This window comes from Pristis pectinata, chromosome 5 (genome assembly GCF_009764475.1).
Source record: "Pristis pectinata isolate sPriPec2 chromosome 5, sPriPec2.1.pri, whole genome shotgun sequence".
Taxonomy (NCBI): domain Eukaryota; kingdom Metazoa; phylum Chordata; class Chondrichthyes; order Rhinopristiformes; family Pristidae; genus Pristis; species Pristis pectinata.
The window spans coordinates 35,727,333-35,743,777 of record NC_067409.1 but is presented as its reverse complement, the minus strand read 5'-3'; the positions used below and the strand labels follow the sequence as shown (position 1 = coordinate 35,743,777).

At 38.5% G+C, this 16,445-nt stretch overlaps 1 protein-coding gene across 3 annotated transcripts in view; it reads left to right on the top strand.

Moving 5' to 3' along the window:
- Positions 1-16,445, top strand: part of pter (phosphotriesterase related) — a 40,610-nt gene that overhangs the window by 16,457 nt on the left and 7,708 nt on the right. For all 3 annotated transcript variants that reach the window (XM_052016759.1, XM_052016760.1, XM_052016758.1), the window contains exon 3: positions 7,382-7,647. In XM_052016759.1, the coding sequence (XP_051872719.1) occupies positions 7,382-7,647 (266 nt within the window). The remainder of the gene's footprint in view (positions 1-7,381; positions 7,648-16,445) is intronic.

Genomic DNA, 16,445 nt, shown 5'->3' with positions numbered 1-16,445 from the left:
AGAGCAAAGTTAGCAGCAGTGAGCCAGCCACCATTGCACAGTCAACCAGGTTTTCATTTCTTCTGTGGCCTCTTGTCATTTTCGGTGAGGGTGGAAATTGGGTAAAAACCTGATTGGAAAAATGGTTTCCCACCCCTTATAATACATGCATGGATCAGTGAATCATCAGATTTTATCAGTCCCACTGAGGTAGTAAACAGAGTTTTCAAATTATCATTGAATAGTTTTGAAGGGCACACTCACTGACATTGTGATTTCCAGAATATGACATTGGTTGGATAAACAAAATGGTTTTAAAGAGTTATGAAAATATTAACGTTGATTAGATAAATAATTCAACTTGTTAAATTTTTCACATGGAGTACAATTATTCCAACTGGGTACTGCCATAAAGGGAAATTTTCATGATATACTCATCTGAAATTAAACTAAAATGCAGAATTGCTAAAACACAGAGCACAAAGGTACACTGATCATCAGAAGATTAATTCAGTCTCTTTGCCCTTTGCACTTAAAGATTTAAGTGGGTCCATTTCCCAGATTAACTAAGCATAGCTCAAAAAAAAAGCAATTGAATACCAGTGACAGGAAGTATCTGTGGTGGAGCAATGGCATCATGTAGCTGCAGAAGTTCCTCATTGCAGGAGGGAGATATAATCGCCTTAATGACCTTATGACTACAAAATTCATCAAGGTGATGTCTCCATACTGGATTTGCATATTGTAGTTTGTTACCAGTTAGTCCAATATGAGTTGTAGGGAAATTGTTGGAATCTATTATTAAGGAAGTGTTAACAGGGCACTTGGAAAATAATAATTGGATTGGGCAGAGTTGACATGGATTTATGCAAGGAAAATCATGTTTAAAAAAAATTATTGGAAATTTTTTTAGTTTGAAGTCAGCAGAATAGATAAGGGGCAAACAATGGGTGTGGTGCATTTGGACTTTTAGAAGGCCTTTGATAAATTGCCTTACAAGAGATTGTTAAACTAAATTATGCTCATGATGTTGGGAAAATATCTGGGCATGGATTGAGAATTGGTTAATGAACATAAAACAGAGAGTAGACCAATTACGGGTTGCTGTGGTGTGTGGTGTCCACAGGGATCAATGCTGGGGCCCTAAATGTTCACAGTCTCTATCAATGATTTGAAAAAGGAAACCGAGTATAATATTATAACCAAGCCTGGTGACTGCACAAAACTAGGTGACAATTTTGCCTATGTGGTAGATGCAGAGTAGCTTCAGGGAATATAGACAGGCCAAGTGAATGGGCAAGGACATGGTAGATGGAATATAATCTGGAAAAATGTGAGGTCTTCTATTTTTGGTAGAAAAATATAGATAGGTGTGCAATAGAAAAGTGTTGAGGGATCTGGGTGTGCTTGTGCATGAATCACTGGAACTTAATATGCAGATTCAGCGAGCAATTAGGAACATTTTGTTTGCCTTTAGTTCAAAAGGATTTGAGTACAAGAGTAAAAATATTTTGCTCCAATTGTAGTAGCCTGGTCAGTTCATAACTAGAATTTTCTGCAGAGGTCAGGTTTCCCTTCCCAAGCAAGGAATTTTAACAGCAGAAATAAAGTGAGGGCTCCTGATGGTGCTTTATTGTACAAGGACACACTAAGCAGACTAGGCCTGTACTCTTATTGAATTTGGAAGAATGAAAGGTGATCTTATTGAAACATAAGACATTCTTGGGTTTGACAGGATAGGTGCAGGATTGATGTTTCCCTGATATAGAACGGGGGACTAAAATCTCATAATAAGGGGTAAGACATTCAGGATATAGATGAGAGGAAGTTTCTTCACCCAGAGGGGAGTGTATCTTTGGAATCTTCTGCTGAAGAGGGCTGTGGAGGCCCAGTCTCTCGGCACATTCACAGTGGAGTTTGATAGCTTTTTAGATATTAAGGAAATTAAGAGATATGTTGTTACTACAGGAAAGTGGAGATGAAGTAAAAGATCAGCCATGATCTTCTTGAATGGCAGAGCAAGCACGAGCAGTAGAATGACTTTGATTACCATGTCACCATGTACCCTGTCCAAGTCCTCCAATCAGTTTACTGTACTTCCAGGAAATCATTCAATTATACATTTTGCTTCACAGATGGTAATGCATGCACAGTTTACAGGTAAAAATTCAGTCACCACCTTTAAATAATCATGTTTATCCCAGTATAATAAATGTTATTGCACTAACAAGGATATTTAGAATGGGTTTGAATAGAACCTTGGTATGCAGCAGACCCATGTGATGCGTGTTAATGATGTATTTTGGTTGCTTTAGATAACATAGCTGTGAAGACAGATATGCACAGAGAACATAGGCAACACAAAAATATAATTTGGAGACAAAAGAGACTACAGATGCTGGAATCCGGAGGAAAAAAACAAACTGCTGGAGGAACTCATTGGGTCGAGCAGCACCCGTGAAGGCAAAGGGATGGTCGACTTTTTTTGACGTTACCCTGTATCAGGGCACAAAACAGTAAAATAATTTAGCAAAGTGGAATGGAAATAGTAGCAGAGATGTGAATAATATTTCACATCTGTATCAATGATTAATAATATAAGAAAGAAAAAAGGTGTGCTCATATTACTACCGGTAATCTGTAGCCTTCCGAAAAGTGAGAAAGGAGAAATCTAAATGTAAGTTGCAGAGAAATGCAAGACTTATAGAATGGTGATAATGGGGGACTTCAATTACACAAATTAATTTGCACTGTACTGCTGCTGCAAAACAACAAACTTCCCGACATATAAGTCAGTGATAATAAACCTGATTCTGATTCTGACAAATATCAATTGGAGTATTGTTAGAATAAAGGGAAATTATGTTCAGGGATTTCTAAAAACTGTTCAGGGAAACTTCCTTGATTGTTGTGTTCTTGACCCAACTAGTATTGAGCCAGTTCTGAACCTGGTTCTGGTGAATGAGGTAAGGCAAGTAAAATAGAGATTGGTGAGTAAACACTCAAGTAAGAGTACTCAACAATTAAAGGGTAGATTGGTAATGGAGAAGGGCCAGAAACAATCTAAAGCAGAACTTGCTCACTTCGCAAGATGAGTAGGGGTCTAGGTAGGATAAAATGGAACCAAAGATTGATGGAAAACCGAACAATGGATGATCTTTAAGGATGAGATGCTCAATTGTAAGCAACGTATATTTCCATAAAATGGAAGGGTAGGAAAACCAAAGCCATCGCTCCGGAAGACAGGGAATTCCCATTGCAGCTGATGGAAATAATAAAGGATGGTGTGCTGGACGCAGAGGCTAGTAGGTGAAGGGTGAAGACTGGGGGAACTCTATCTCCGTTCTGTTTGGCGGGAGGGGTGAGAGCAGAAGTCTGGGAAACTGCAGATGCTAGAACCTGGTGCAGACAATAAATATCTGGAGAAACTCAGCCAGTCAGGAGATTAGAGACTACAGATGTTGTAACCTGCAACAAAAAACGAATTGCTGGTGGAACTCAGCAGGTCAGGGACGCAAGGGACTGCAGGTGCTGAAATCAGGAGCAAAAAACAAATAGCTGGAGGAACTAGGGTTCCTCTAGATATTTGCTTTTTGCTCCAGATTCCAGCATCTGCAGTTTCTTGTGTATCTTGGCAAAGAAAAAAATGTAATAATGGAATGGCACTTAATATATGCACTTAATGGCAGTTAAAAATCTTCTACCTGCATTTGAGTAGTAAACAGGTAATCAGAGAGAGGGTGGGACCTCTTGGAGACATAAAAAAGCGATCCTTGATCAGATTTAAGACCCTAGTTTCAGGTTGAATAAAATAGTTTTCAGTTTTTACATACAACTCCATGTGATGACTGTTCAATAAAGGACTCTTAACTGCCAGATCATCAATTAACCCTTTCTCATTATACAATACTGAATCTAAAATAGCCCATTCCCTTGTGGTTCCTCAACATCTGCCCTAGAAAACCATCCCTGATACACTCTGTGAATTCATCCTCCACAGTGTTACTACTTAGTTTGCCCAGCCTGTCTGCAAAGTCCTGCATTATTGTTGTATTATACTTCCTAAATACACCTCTCATTTTCTGATCAATACTATGTCCTGTATAACTATTGCTGTTTGGAAGTCTGTAAACAATCCCCACCAGTTTCTCCCCCTTTCTGATTCTACTACTTGATCCCATTTTTTACAATCAGGGCTATCTGTCTTTTTCTGATTTGTCTATCTCATTGAAAAGTTGCACATCCTGGAGTAATTAATTCCCACTGTTGAATACATTGCAATCATTTTGCTGTATTGGCTACTGGATCTCAGCTATTTATTTCTACCTATACCATTAATTCACCTAACCTGTTACCAGTGCTGTGTACGTTCAGTTAAAAAGGTTTTTTCCTTGCTCTGACTCTAATGAGAGGTATTATCTACACTACCCCTCTTTGACAGAATCCAGTTATCATTACCCATTTTTGCTATCTGCACCATTTATTTGTTCTTCTACTTTAACTAATTCCTCTCAGCAGAATCCTCCCTCCAGTTTAAAGTTTCATCTGCAGCTCTAGTTATTTGATTTGTTGGGACATTGATAGCAGCCAAATTCAAGTGAAGTCCAGACCAACTGAACAGCTCCCTCTTTACCCAGTGCTTGTGCCAGTGCCCTATGGATTGCAACCAATTTCTCCCATGCCAACCTTTGAGCCGCACATTCAACAAAACTAGTCTTATTTACCCTTTGCTAATTTGTATTTGGCTCAGGTAATGCAGAGGTTATTACCTTTGTAGTTCTAGTTTTTAATTTGAACCCTAAGTTCTTGAATCCTTTCAGTCAAATCTCTTTTTTATTTATGTCTTTGTCATTGTTTCCCATGGAATGTGCAAAACCTAGGTGTTCCTGCATATAGATCTTTGTTTAGGTCGGAGAAGGTGTAGTTGTTCTTCCTGGATCTAAACAAAATGTTGAGAGCAGGTTTGGTATTATGAAGTATTTAGGTAAGATAGTCAAAGAAGAGTTATAGCGCACAGATTTAAGGTTTTGGAAAAGAAGCATATAAAGATGTGAGGAGGAACTGTTTTATGCAACTAATGGTAATGAGCTGGAAGAAGCTGTCTATGAGGACAGGAGAAATGGAGATGATCAATGATTTCAAAGAGAAATTGAATAGGGACTTAAGGGAAATAAAGTTCCAATGTTATGGGAAAAGAACAGGAGAATGGGTCTGAATGGATTTCCGTATAGAGAGATGACATAAAGTCGCAGAACCAAATGGCCTTCTTCAGTGACAATATGATTTTGTGACCATTTGATTTATGTGGTATCGTTTGTAACCTCAATTCATTCCAAAGCACTTTACAGCTCACTGTACTCACATTTAATGTAGGAAATCTGGCAGCCAATTCAGATGTGGCAAGCTCCCACAAACAGATGGCAAGCTTCACAAACAAAACTTGATAATGACCATATAATCTGTTTTTAGGTATTAAAGAATAAATATTGGCCAAGGCACCAGAATAACTCCCCCGCTTTTCTTCAAAATAGCGCTGAGAGATCTTTTACATACATCTGAGAGACCAGATGGGGCCTCAGTTTAATGCTTTGTCTAAAACAAAAGGCACTTCTGACATCACAGCACTCCTTCAGTTCTTTGGAGTGTGAGGTACAATTTGTAGTAAGCTTTTGGAGCTAGATTTAAACCCACAACTTTCTAAGTCAAAGGTGAGAGGGTCAACAAGTGAAATGCACCTGACAAAATTTCAGCTATGAAAACATTCAAGAATAAAGAGGGATCGAAATTGAAGAGACAATGTACTGAGCAGGTAGTTTTTAAGAAAAAAATGTGTTATAAGAGTTTTGAAAGGAAAGAGAAAACATTTTCTGAGGAGACAGCACAGCTGGCAGTGTGTCAACTTCAGGCTATGGACGGTTAGCTAACTAGTTACAGCAAAGTCAGGGTTAAGAAAACTGAGGGTGGTGCTCAAGGAAGAGCTGAGTAAAGATGGGAAGACAAGCTGCAATTTCTATGTTTTAAGTTAGTGCGGGTTGAACTGGGAGTGATTGGGGCCGACGACAGAGGAACTGGAGGAGGAAGGGGTGACATGCATGAACAGGAATGTTCATGTAGGTATATAATAACTCCAATACTGTGAGCTCTAATTTTGTTTAATAACCTCTTCTGTGACACTTCAATGAAAGCTTTCTGGAAGCCCAGATATACCAGATTCACTCTTATCTATTTGGTTTGTTACATCTTCAAGAAACATTAATAAGTTAGTGTTTGACGCAAATAAATTTGTGATGTCTCTTTCATAAAGCTACGTTGATGCTGACCAATCCTCTTGTTATCAATGTGTCTCTTACCATAGATTCTCGTGTTTTCCCTACTTCTGATGCCAGGCCAGATGTCTGGCAAATTGGTCTATGATCTTTTTTTTCTGAAAAAGCAGGGTTACATTTAATAATTTCCAATCTATTGGAACCATTGTGGAATCTATGAAATTTTGAAAGATGACAACCAGTTCAAGAATTACTGCCATAGTCAACCAATTTTGAAACCTTGGAATGTAGGTCATCAAGCTCTGGGGATTTATGGCTTCCAGTCCCATTAACTTCACCGATACTAATTTTTTTTCCCCTTTGCTCCTCATTCACTCTTGACCTGTTGATCTCCATTATTTCCAGTAGACTTTTTATGTCCTCTTCCATGTAGGCTTTAAAGAATTGTTTAAATTTTTGTCATTTATTCTCCAATACTATTTTCCTGTCTCAATCTATGAGGGATCCACAGTAATCTTTTCCTCTTTACATAGCCAGAGAAACTTTTACAGTCTGTTTTTATATTTTTCGCTAGATTACTTATCAATACCTAGGTTCTCTTTTGCTGAATTCTGGAATGTACCCAATCATTTTGTTTTCTGCTCTATTTGACAACATTAGAAGCATTTTCCTATAACCTCATGGTATTGTTAACTTTTCTTGTTCATCGCAGTTGGAACACTGCCTATCCGGATTTTATGCCTTTCCAAGGATATATTTAATTGTAATCTACCTATTACTTCATTAAATGTTAGCCAATGCTTGCGTACAGCCATCACTTTAATGTGGTTTCCAATCTACCATAGCCTATTCAAATGTAGTTTTCTTGCTTAAGACCCTGGTTTCATAAATCACATTCAATATTTATACAAAATTCTATCATATTATGATCACTCTTCCTTAAATAAGAAGGTTGGACATGGATATAAATGAAATTGGTTAATAATGTGAGAATGAAATAATCTTGGGAAGCAGCTGGGGAATTTTGAGGTAAGTGAAAATCAATGAAGAACCTATAAGGGTTATCTCCAACATAGGCATTATTTCTAACAACCTAATTTTTCGTGCAATAATACACCAGATTTGCTTTGTTGCAGCTGACAGATATTCTAGTGAATGAAATTCTCCATGGAGCAGATGGAACTGACATCAAATGTGGAGTGATCGGAGAAATCGGCTGTTCTTGGCCAATCACTGAGAGTGAAAAAAAAGTTCTTCAAGCCACAGCAGAGGCACAGACGCAGCTTGGCTGTCCTGTTATCATTCACCCAGGCAGAAATGTTGAATCACCTTTCCATATTATTCGAATACTTCAGGAGGCTGGAGCTGACATCTCCAAAACAGTCATGTCCCATCTAGACCGGTAAGTCGAGAAAGTTGTACAACTGCTTAGCTAACCTGCAAAAGGTTTTAGTTATTATTTAAGGAGTGGTATGGAAGAAAAAGTAAGATTTGACTTGACCAAAACTATTTTGTTCAAAATAGACTTATTTCAATAAGTGGGATCCAAACAGCTGAGGAATGATAATTGGTAAGTGATATGTTTAGTACTTCAGTTTCTACAGGATAAAAATATGCCCTTTTTCATAACCGTTATTTGTGTGGGAACTGAACTCAATGGTACTGCATTTTGGAACTGTAATATAGCATACTGTCCATTAAATATTACTGACCAGGGACAAATTTCTACTCTGTGTACATGGCCAATATATTTTCCAGAGATTCAGATTGATGCTGTGATCTTTGAATGATTTGTCTGCTGCTTCTAAGCAGGTCCACAATGTTTCGCATACTTTCCAAAAAGCAGAAGTTGTCTTTTGGAGAATCCGGAAAAAAGCAGCCTTCATGGGTCAGGGCATTAAGTACAAGAATTGGGATGTTATAGCTGTACAATACATTGGTGAGACCACACCTGGAGTATTGTGTGCAGATCTGGTTGCCTTACTCTAGAAAAGATGTGATGAAGCTAGACAGAAAAGATTCACAAGGATGTCGCTGGGACTGGAGGGCTTGAGTTATGAGGAGAGACAGGATAGGCTGGGACTGTTTTCCCTGGAGAGAAGAAGGCTGAGGAGTGACCTTATGGAGGTTTATACAATTCTGAGGGACATCGATAGGTAGATAGTCACAATCTTTTTCCCAATTTTAAGGGAGTCTAAAACTAGAGGGCATAGGTTTAAGGTGAGATGGGAAAGATTTAACGGGAACCTGAGGGGCAAGTTTTTCACACAGAGAGTGGTGGGTATATGGAATGAGCTGCCAGAGGAAGTGGTAGAGGCAGGTACAATTAAAATATTTGAAAGACATTTGGACAGGATCATGGATAGGAAAAAAATAGAGTGATATGGGACAAATGCAAGCAAATGGGATGAGCTCAGGTAGGTACCTTGGTTGGCATGGATGATTGGGTTGAAGGTCCTGATTCCATGCTGTATAACTCTTTATGACTCTAATGTGACTCAGTAGAAATATTCCTACATTGGTATAAATAGTTTCTTCCAAATTTATATACCTTTCGTACAGACTTTCTGTATTAAGCTCTTAAAAGCCAATTTCCTTTGACTTATTTTTTACTTGTCTCAGCTTCTGTTTTCTGTCTGACTAATTGTCTTAAAAGCACATTAGGATGTTTTCCTATGTTATAAACATTATGTGTGTGCAAATATTTGCCCTGTTGTAGATGATATTTTTAAGATAACTGGTCCTGAGTTAATGATGAAGTGCAGGAATTTTATTTATTCATTTTGCAGACTTGGCCCTTGCTGACATGGCCAGTATTTACTAACCCTCCTTAATTGCCTTTGAGAAGATTTGTGGTGTACCATCTTCTTGAAATGTTGTTGTCTTTCCAGTGTGGATACTCACACAGCACTGGTGGGTAGGGAATTTCAGGACTTAGACCCCACAGTGATGAAGGAACACCTATGTATTTTCAAATCAGAACGATGGGTAACCTGGAGGGATTGTCCCAATGTGTTTGCAGCCCTAGTCCTCTTTGATGGTTTGGGAGATGTTGTTTGACCAGCTTACTGGGTATGGCTTTCCAAAACTTCCTCATATTAGGACATCCTCAGCAAGTTACTTCAAAAGTGCCAAAATAAAAGTCTGGCATTGTTTATAATGAAACCATTCAGAACAAGTAGCTGAATATTAAAATGATCCTTAGTATTTTCAAACTGTAGCCTGTATTTTATTTCCTATCGAACAATCTTCCTGTACAGTAAAAGTAGTTGGAAGGAACTGAGGGCAATAATTACCTAGTAGAAAAAAATCAATCACAGATTTCAGAGTTTGCAAAACAGATGTATAAAGTGCTTTTGTAAGTGAAATACAGCTGAATTTCATCATCCAGCTCTGTGACAAATAATAAGCCTGTCTCAATTACCCGTCCCATGTATACTCTGAAGTAATAAATTGCAAAATAACTTACTTTTCTCTGCAAAGAAGTTATTTTGAGATTCTATAGTATACTGTCAATCCCTTATTATCTGATATTCGGTGCAGAGGTATGCAGTTGAATGGATCCTGGGCATTTGATAACATCCAGTTCCAAAGGATAAAATTGTAACTATTATTGGAAGGCCTTTAATAATATGCAAACCAGTATATTACCTAGAAACAACCAGATGACACTGGCAATTCAGGAAGAAGAGGAACAGAGCAGGAAGTGGAAATTAGAACTAAAGTTAGCAAAATAAATAGAAAGTAGAAACAAAGGCAAGAAGCAAATGAGGTCAAACAATGGAAACATGTTAAAAATAGCAAAATTAAAGGTGCTACATCTAAACGTTTACTGGTTTTCGACAGGGTAGAGAATCAATGGCACAAAGGGAATTGAATAGCCGTGATCTAATTGCCATTGAGGAAACATGTTAGCACCAAAGCTGAGAGCTGAATGCTTGAGGATATTCTTCATTTAGGAAGGACAGATAAAAGGAAATAGAAGTAGGGGGAGCACTATTAAGAAAGGCTATCAGTGTAGCAGTAAAAATAATTTTGGCTTGGCAGATCATCATGTAAAATTGGAATCAGCTTGAGCAAAGCTAAGAAATAGCAAAAGATGAAAAAGTCAGAATTATTATTGACTGCCAAATAGTCATCATAACATTGGACGTAAATCAGAAAATTGGAGGAGCATATTTCAGGAGTAATACAGTAATCATGGTGGAACATTAATCTAAGTATAGGCTGGTACTAATAAGGTGGAGGGCGAATTCGTGTAAATGTAAGAACACAAGACAAAGGAGCAGAAGTAGGCTATTCGGCCCATTGAGTCTGCTCCATGAGCTAAACTAATACTATTCCTATCTAGCCCCAAATTCCGGCCTTATCCCCATATCCCTTGATACCTTGACTAATTAGATACCTATCTATCTCCCTTTTAAACGCCTCCAATGATCGGGCCTCCACAGCTGTACGTGGCAAAGAATTCCATAATTTCACTACCCTCTGGCTAAAGAAATTTCTCCTCATTTCTGTTTTAAACCGGTACCCTCTAATTCTAAGATTGTGCCCTCTGGTCCTGGATTCACCCACCAAGGGAAACAGCTTAGCCACATCTACTCTGTCCAGTCCTTTCAACATTCTAACATTCTGAAAAACATTGTAAACATGATGTTTTTTTATCAAACTGTTACTGAAGCTTCTAGTAAAGGGGCTATTTTAGATCTCATTTTATTGTTGTGGAGGGGCCTTGAAGGAAGAATGATATGATAGAATTTTACATCGAGTTTTAAAGTGTCATGGTTCAATTTGAAACTAGTGTTGTGAATCAAAACGGAAGGTCTGAGGGAGAGTTTGCTTCGGTTGATTGGGAGAATATATTGTAAAGTATGGGTGAATAGGCAGTGGCTTAGCATTTAAAGAATGAATTGAATATTTGCAGAAAAATTATATCCCTTTAAGATACAAAAGTCCAACAGGAAAAGTGGTCCATCCTTTGCTAACAGGAGAAATTAAACACAGTGTTAAATCCAAAGAAGAAGCTTATTAAACTGCCAAAAATGATAGTAGGCCTGAGGACCAAGAAATTGATAAAGAAAGGCAAGATAGAATATGAGAGTAAACTGGCAAAAAAATAGGTATGTACAAAAGAAATAACCAGTGAGGGCAAATGTGGGTCTTTTACAGACAGACATGGATATATAATTGGAAATAAGGAAATGGCAGAATAAGAAAGCACAAAAAACACACCACAAATCCTACAGAAGCAAAGGTCTGAGGAGAGTGAGGAACTGAAGGAAATAAGTATTAGCTAAAAAATCCCAAGAACCCAATGATCTACATCACAGAGTTTTGAAAGAGGTGGTCATAGAGAAAAAGAATGCTCTGGTTATCATTACCCAAAACTTCATAGATGCTGGACTGAAGGTTTGCAACTGTGACCCCACTAGGTAAAAAAGGATAGAGAGAGAACACAGGAGATGACCAACCTGTTAGCCTAATGCCAGTCGCAGTGAAAATGCTGGAATCTGTTACAATAAATGTAATAGCAGAACATCTTAAAAAGAATAATAGGTTGAGCAGAGTCAGCATGGATTTATGTAAGGAAAATCATGTTTGGCTTATCCACTGGAGTTCTTTGAGGATATGATTAGAATTAAGTAAGAGTGAACCAATGAGTAGGGTGTATTTGGATTTTCAGGAGGCATGCCGATTGACATAATTTGCAGGTCCATTGGCCTCCATGTGTTGGGGCATAATGCCTATATGGATTAGAATAAAATATCCTTTCTCACTTTGTCTACGCCCCCTCACAATGGATGGACAAAGTACAGTTTGATCGCATTGCCCAAAAAAACATGATTCTGAGTGATAAATGTTTCTCGGCCAAAGAGGTTCTCTATGCAGGCAGTGCAGCATAAATATATTGGATTAATTCCTGAGATGAGGGATTGTTCTGTAGGAGTAATTGGATTGAATCGCTTTGTACACACTTGAGTTTCGAAGAATGAGAGGTGATTTCATTGAAATGTGTAAGATTCTGGGGGATTAATGCTAAGAGCCTGATTCTTCTAGCTATAGAAATTAAGACTAGTGGATATGGTTTCAGATAAGCCAATGATCAATTAGGATTGGGTTGAGGGGAAATCTCAATGCTCAGGTGGTAGTATGTTTCGAATTCACCACTACAGGCGGCTGCACATGGTCAAGCATTGATTTTACTCAAGGCTGACAGACACTTAAGGGAATAAAGGATCGAGCAGAGTCAGCATGGAGTCATGAAAGGAAAGTCGTGTTTAATTAAGCCACTGGAGTTATTTGAGGAAGTGAATAGTAGAATAAATAAGGGGGAGCTGGTGGATATGGCATATTTGGATTTTCAGAAGGATTTTCATTAGGTCCCAACCCAGAGATTGGTCAACAGGTTAAAGCATAAGGAGTTGGGTGTAATATATCGACCTGAATTGAGCACTGGTTATCAAATAGAGAGCAAAGAACAGAAACAAACAAATCTTTTTCAAGCTGGCAGGTCGTGACAAGTAAGGTACTCTCGGAATTGGTACTTGGGGCCCAGCTTATCACAACATATGTCAACAATTTGACTGAGGGGACAAATGTCATATTTCTATGTTAGCTGATGATAGCAAGTAGATGGGATTGTGAGTAGGGAGGAGCATGAAAAGAGGCTTTAAGGGGATACAGACATGTTGAGTGAGAGAATATCTCAATGAAACTTCAAAAAATTCATAAAGAACTCAGCAGGCTGGATGTAGTAAGCATTTGACAAGGTCCCTTATGGTAGGCTGATCTAGAAGACTAAGGCACATGAGATTCATGGAGACCTGGTGGATTGGACTCAAAATTTGGGTGGCCATAAAAGGCAGAGGGTAGTCGTGGATGGTGTTATCCTGACTGGAAGCCTGTGACCAGTGGTTTTTTGCAAGGATCAGTACTGGGACCTCTTTGTTTGTGGTTTATATAAATGGCTTGGACAAAAATGTAGATGGGCTGTTTAGTTAAGTTTGTAGATGACGCAAAACTTGGTGGAGTTGTGCATAGTGAAGAAAGTTGTCAAAGGATACAGTAGGAATAGATCAGTTGGAAATATGGGCAGAAAAATGGCAGATGAAGTTTAATCCAGACAAATTTCAGGTATTGCACTTTCAGACGTCAAATGTAAGAGGAAAGTATACAGTAAATGGTAGGACACTTAGGAACATTGATGTTCAGAGGGACCTTTGGGTGTAAGTCCATAGCTCCATGAAAGTGGCAGATAAGTAGCTCGGGTGGTAAAGATGGCATACAGCATACTTGCCTTCATCGGTCAGGGCGTTGAATATAAAAGTTGAGATGTCATGTTGCAATTGTATAAAACTTTGGTTAGGCCACATTCGGAGTATTGTGTGCAATTCTGGTTGCTCCATTGCAGGAAGGATGTGGAGGCTTAGGAGACCATACAGAAGAGATTCACTGGGATGTTGCCTGGATTATAGTGTATTAGCTATAAGGAGAGGTTGATCAAACTTGGATTGTTTTCTGCGAAGTGTCAGAGGCTGAGGGGCGATCTGATAGAACATTGTAAAATGATGAGAGGCATAGATAGGGTAGAAAGTCAGAATCTTTTTCCCAGTGTGGAAGTGTCAAATACTAGAGCAGGAAAGTTTAAAGGAAATGTGTGAGGCAATTATTTTATGCAGAGAGTGGTAGAATGCACTGTCTGGGGAGGGGGTGGAAGCGGATATGACAGAAATGTTTAGGAGGTGTGTAGACAGTCACGTGAACAAGCAGGGAATGGAGGAATGTAGAGCATGTGCAGGCAGCTGGGATTAGTATAATTTGGTATCATGGTCGACACAAACATTGTGGGCCGAAGGGCCTGTTCTTGTGCTATACTGTTCTATGTTCTATCTAGAGCACACATTTCTAAAGGCAAATGGGAAGTTTAAAGTAACTAAATAAATCTGATTTTTTTTAAACCTAGTCTCTGCATTGATAAACATGAAACTGTTGGATTTTCATAGAAGTGATTTGGTTCAGCAGTATGCTTGGGAAGGAAATCCATCATGCTTACCTGGTTTGGCTATATGTGGCACCAGACCCACCAGTGTGATTCACCCTTAACCAACTCCTCAGCTGAAAGGCATTGGGAATGGACAGTAACTGGTGGCATTGCCATTGATGGCCACATCCTGTGAACAACTGAATAAAAAATAATCAAAAGAGCTCATCGACTATCAAATAATTGATTGCCATCATTCCCTACTTTCTAGTTCCTTTTTTGTGTAAGTCATTCAATTTGGTCCCTGTCACAAACTCTGTCCCTAAGCAACAAATCCATCCTTCTCCCTTGCAGATGTCTGAGGTTGAATGAGACTCTCTGCAATCTGTCTGGTTGTTACATTGGAAAATACTTTAAAACCACATATCTCTCCCATCACCAACACTGTCCCTGCTGTGGCTCATCCACTGCTGAAACCTTTATCTGCATCTTTGTTTTCTCTACATCTGATAATTCTAACACTTCTATCCAAACATGTCATTCAAACCATGAGATAATTCAAAACTCTGCTGCATGTATCCCAAATAGCACTAAGCTATTCACTTACCATATCTGTACCCACTGACCGATATTGGCTTAAAGCTCAGGTAGTGTTTGGCCATGCCCTTTATCTGTCATCATCTGCACTAATCTAGTCTGTGGGACTGAACTTTCAACAGTTTTGCACTTCTTTGACATTGTACTGGAGTGTTAACTTGGGCAGTATGCTGAAGTTCTTATTTGGTTATTTTTAACCCTCCACAATTGGAGCCCAAGTACAGACAGGGTTTCACGATAAGTTAAAACAAGCAGGGTTTTAAAATATCTGAATAAATTGTACATTAATTTACCTCTAGCTGAAAATTACATAGACACGGACCAGACAGTAAATGAGGCTGGGAGAAATTGGAAAATGGAGTCATAAGCAGTGCCACAATTGAATTCTATGGAGAGCACCTGAGATCTGCTTGATGCCCAGTGTTGTTGCCACCAACTGAACTGTTTCATCCCTCCTGTAACTCTTGTCTTCTCACTGCCTAACAAAGAAGATCTTAGCAGATAATTTATCACCATTTTATTTCAGCTTCTTTAAATAAACATTTGCAGCATATCAGTATGATGGATGTTAGCACATCAGTACTCTTGCCTGTCATTCCACATTCCCCTGTAGACTTTGGTCATTTCTTTAAAGCAATTCATTTAACCTTCCAGTTTCAATGAAGAATTTGTGCCTTAAATTAAACTGTTTTCCATTTTGATGCTAATAGACCTGGTGGGCATTTGCAGTGTTTTCCCTTTTATTTCAGATTACAGCGAGTTGTAGTGTTTTTATTCTATCCATCTCTTCCCTTTACCAGTTTTTGTTTTATTTGACTCTGAGCATTGGACTGTTGCTGTCAACTAATGTAGTTTGTCTTTAGTTTCCCAATGGATCTTAAATATTCCCTGGAGTAAAGAGTAAGAAGTGGCTTACTCCTAGGACATTATAAACGGCCAGCACGAGGGGCAAGAGTGATTGAACTTAAAGATCCCATATATGTATATATTCTTTTACATTTTTTTTAACCACTTGCTTCTTCCCTACCTAATCCCAAACTCCACCTGACAATGCTAAAAAACCTCACCCCACTATTTCACTTGTTTCTCACTCCTTAAATTGGTTCCCCTGATGTATTACACTAGCAGAAATGCCATATCCATTGCTATTTAATTTAAATCAGAAAATTAGTTTTGAAATGGCCTCTAGTGGTAAATTTTGAACTAATGCATTTGTTGAAAACACTTTTTTTTAATCTTTAGTTTTCTGCATTGTAGCTGAAACTCAAAATACATGTAGTACAAAATTACAGGGGGCTGTGTAGGAGTTCAGTTAATGGATCAGCCTCCTTGCTATTTTAGTTTGTTCATTGCAAAAAAAAGGTGATAACATCTCATAAGAATAAACTTACTGTTTATGTGCATTCGCAGACAAAATAGTTTATTCCCTGCATCCTGGGGCCAAGCTAGAGCCGAGACGTGGGACTTGCTTCCTAATCTTAACAACTCACTAACCATTGATCACGAAATACATTTGAACCTATTAAGCAGTAAGGTTCTGGCAAAAGCACTAATATCTGGGTTGGGTTCCAGGGGAATGGATGAAAATATTTATGCCAGCTGTTGGGTCCATGGTCTTCTAG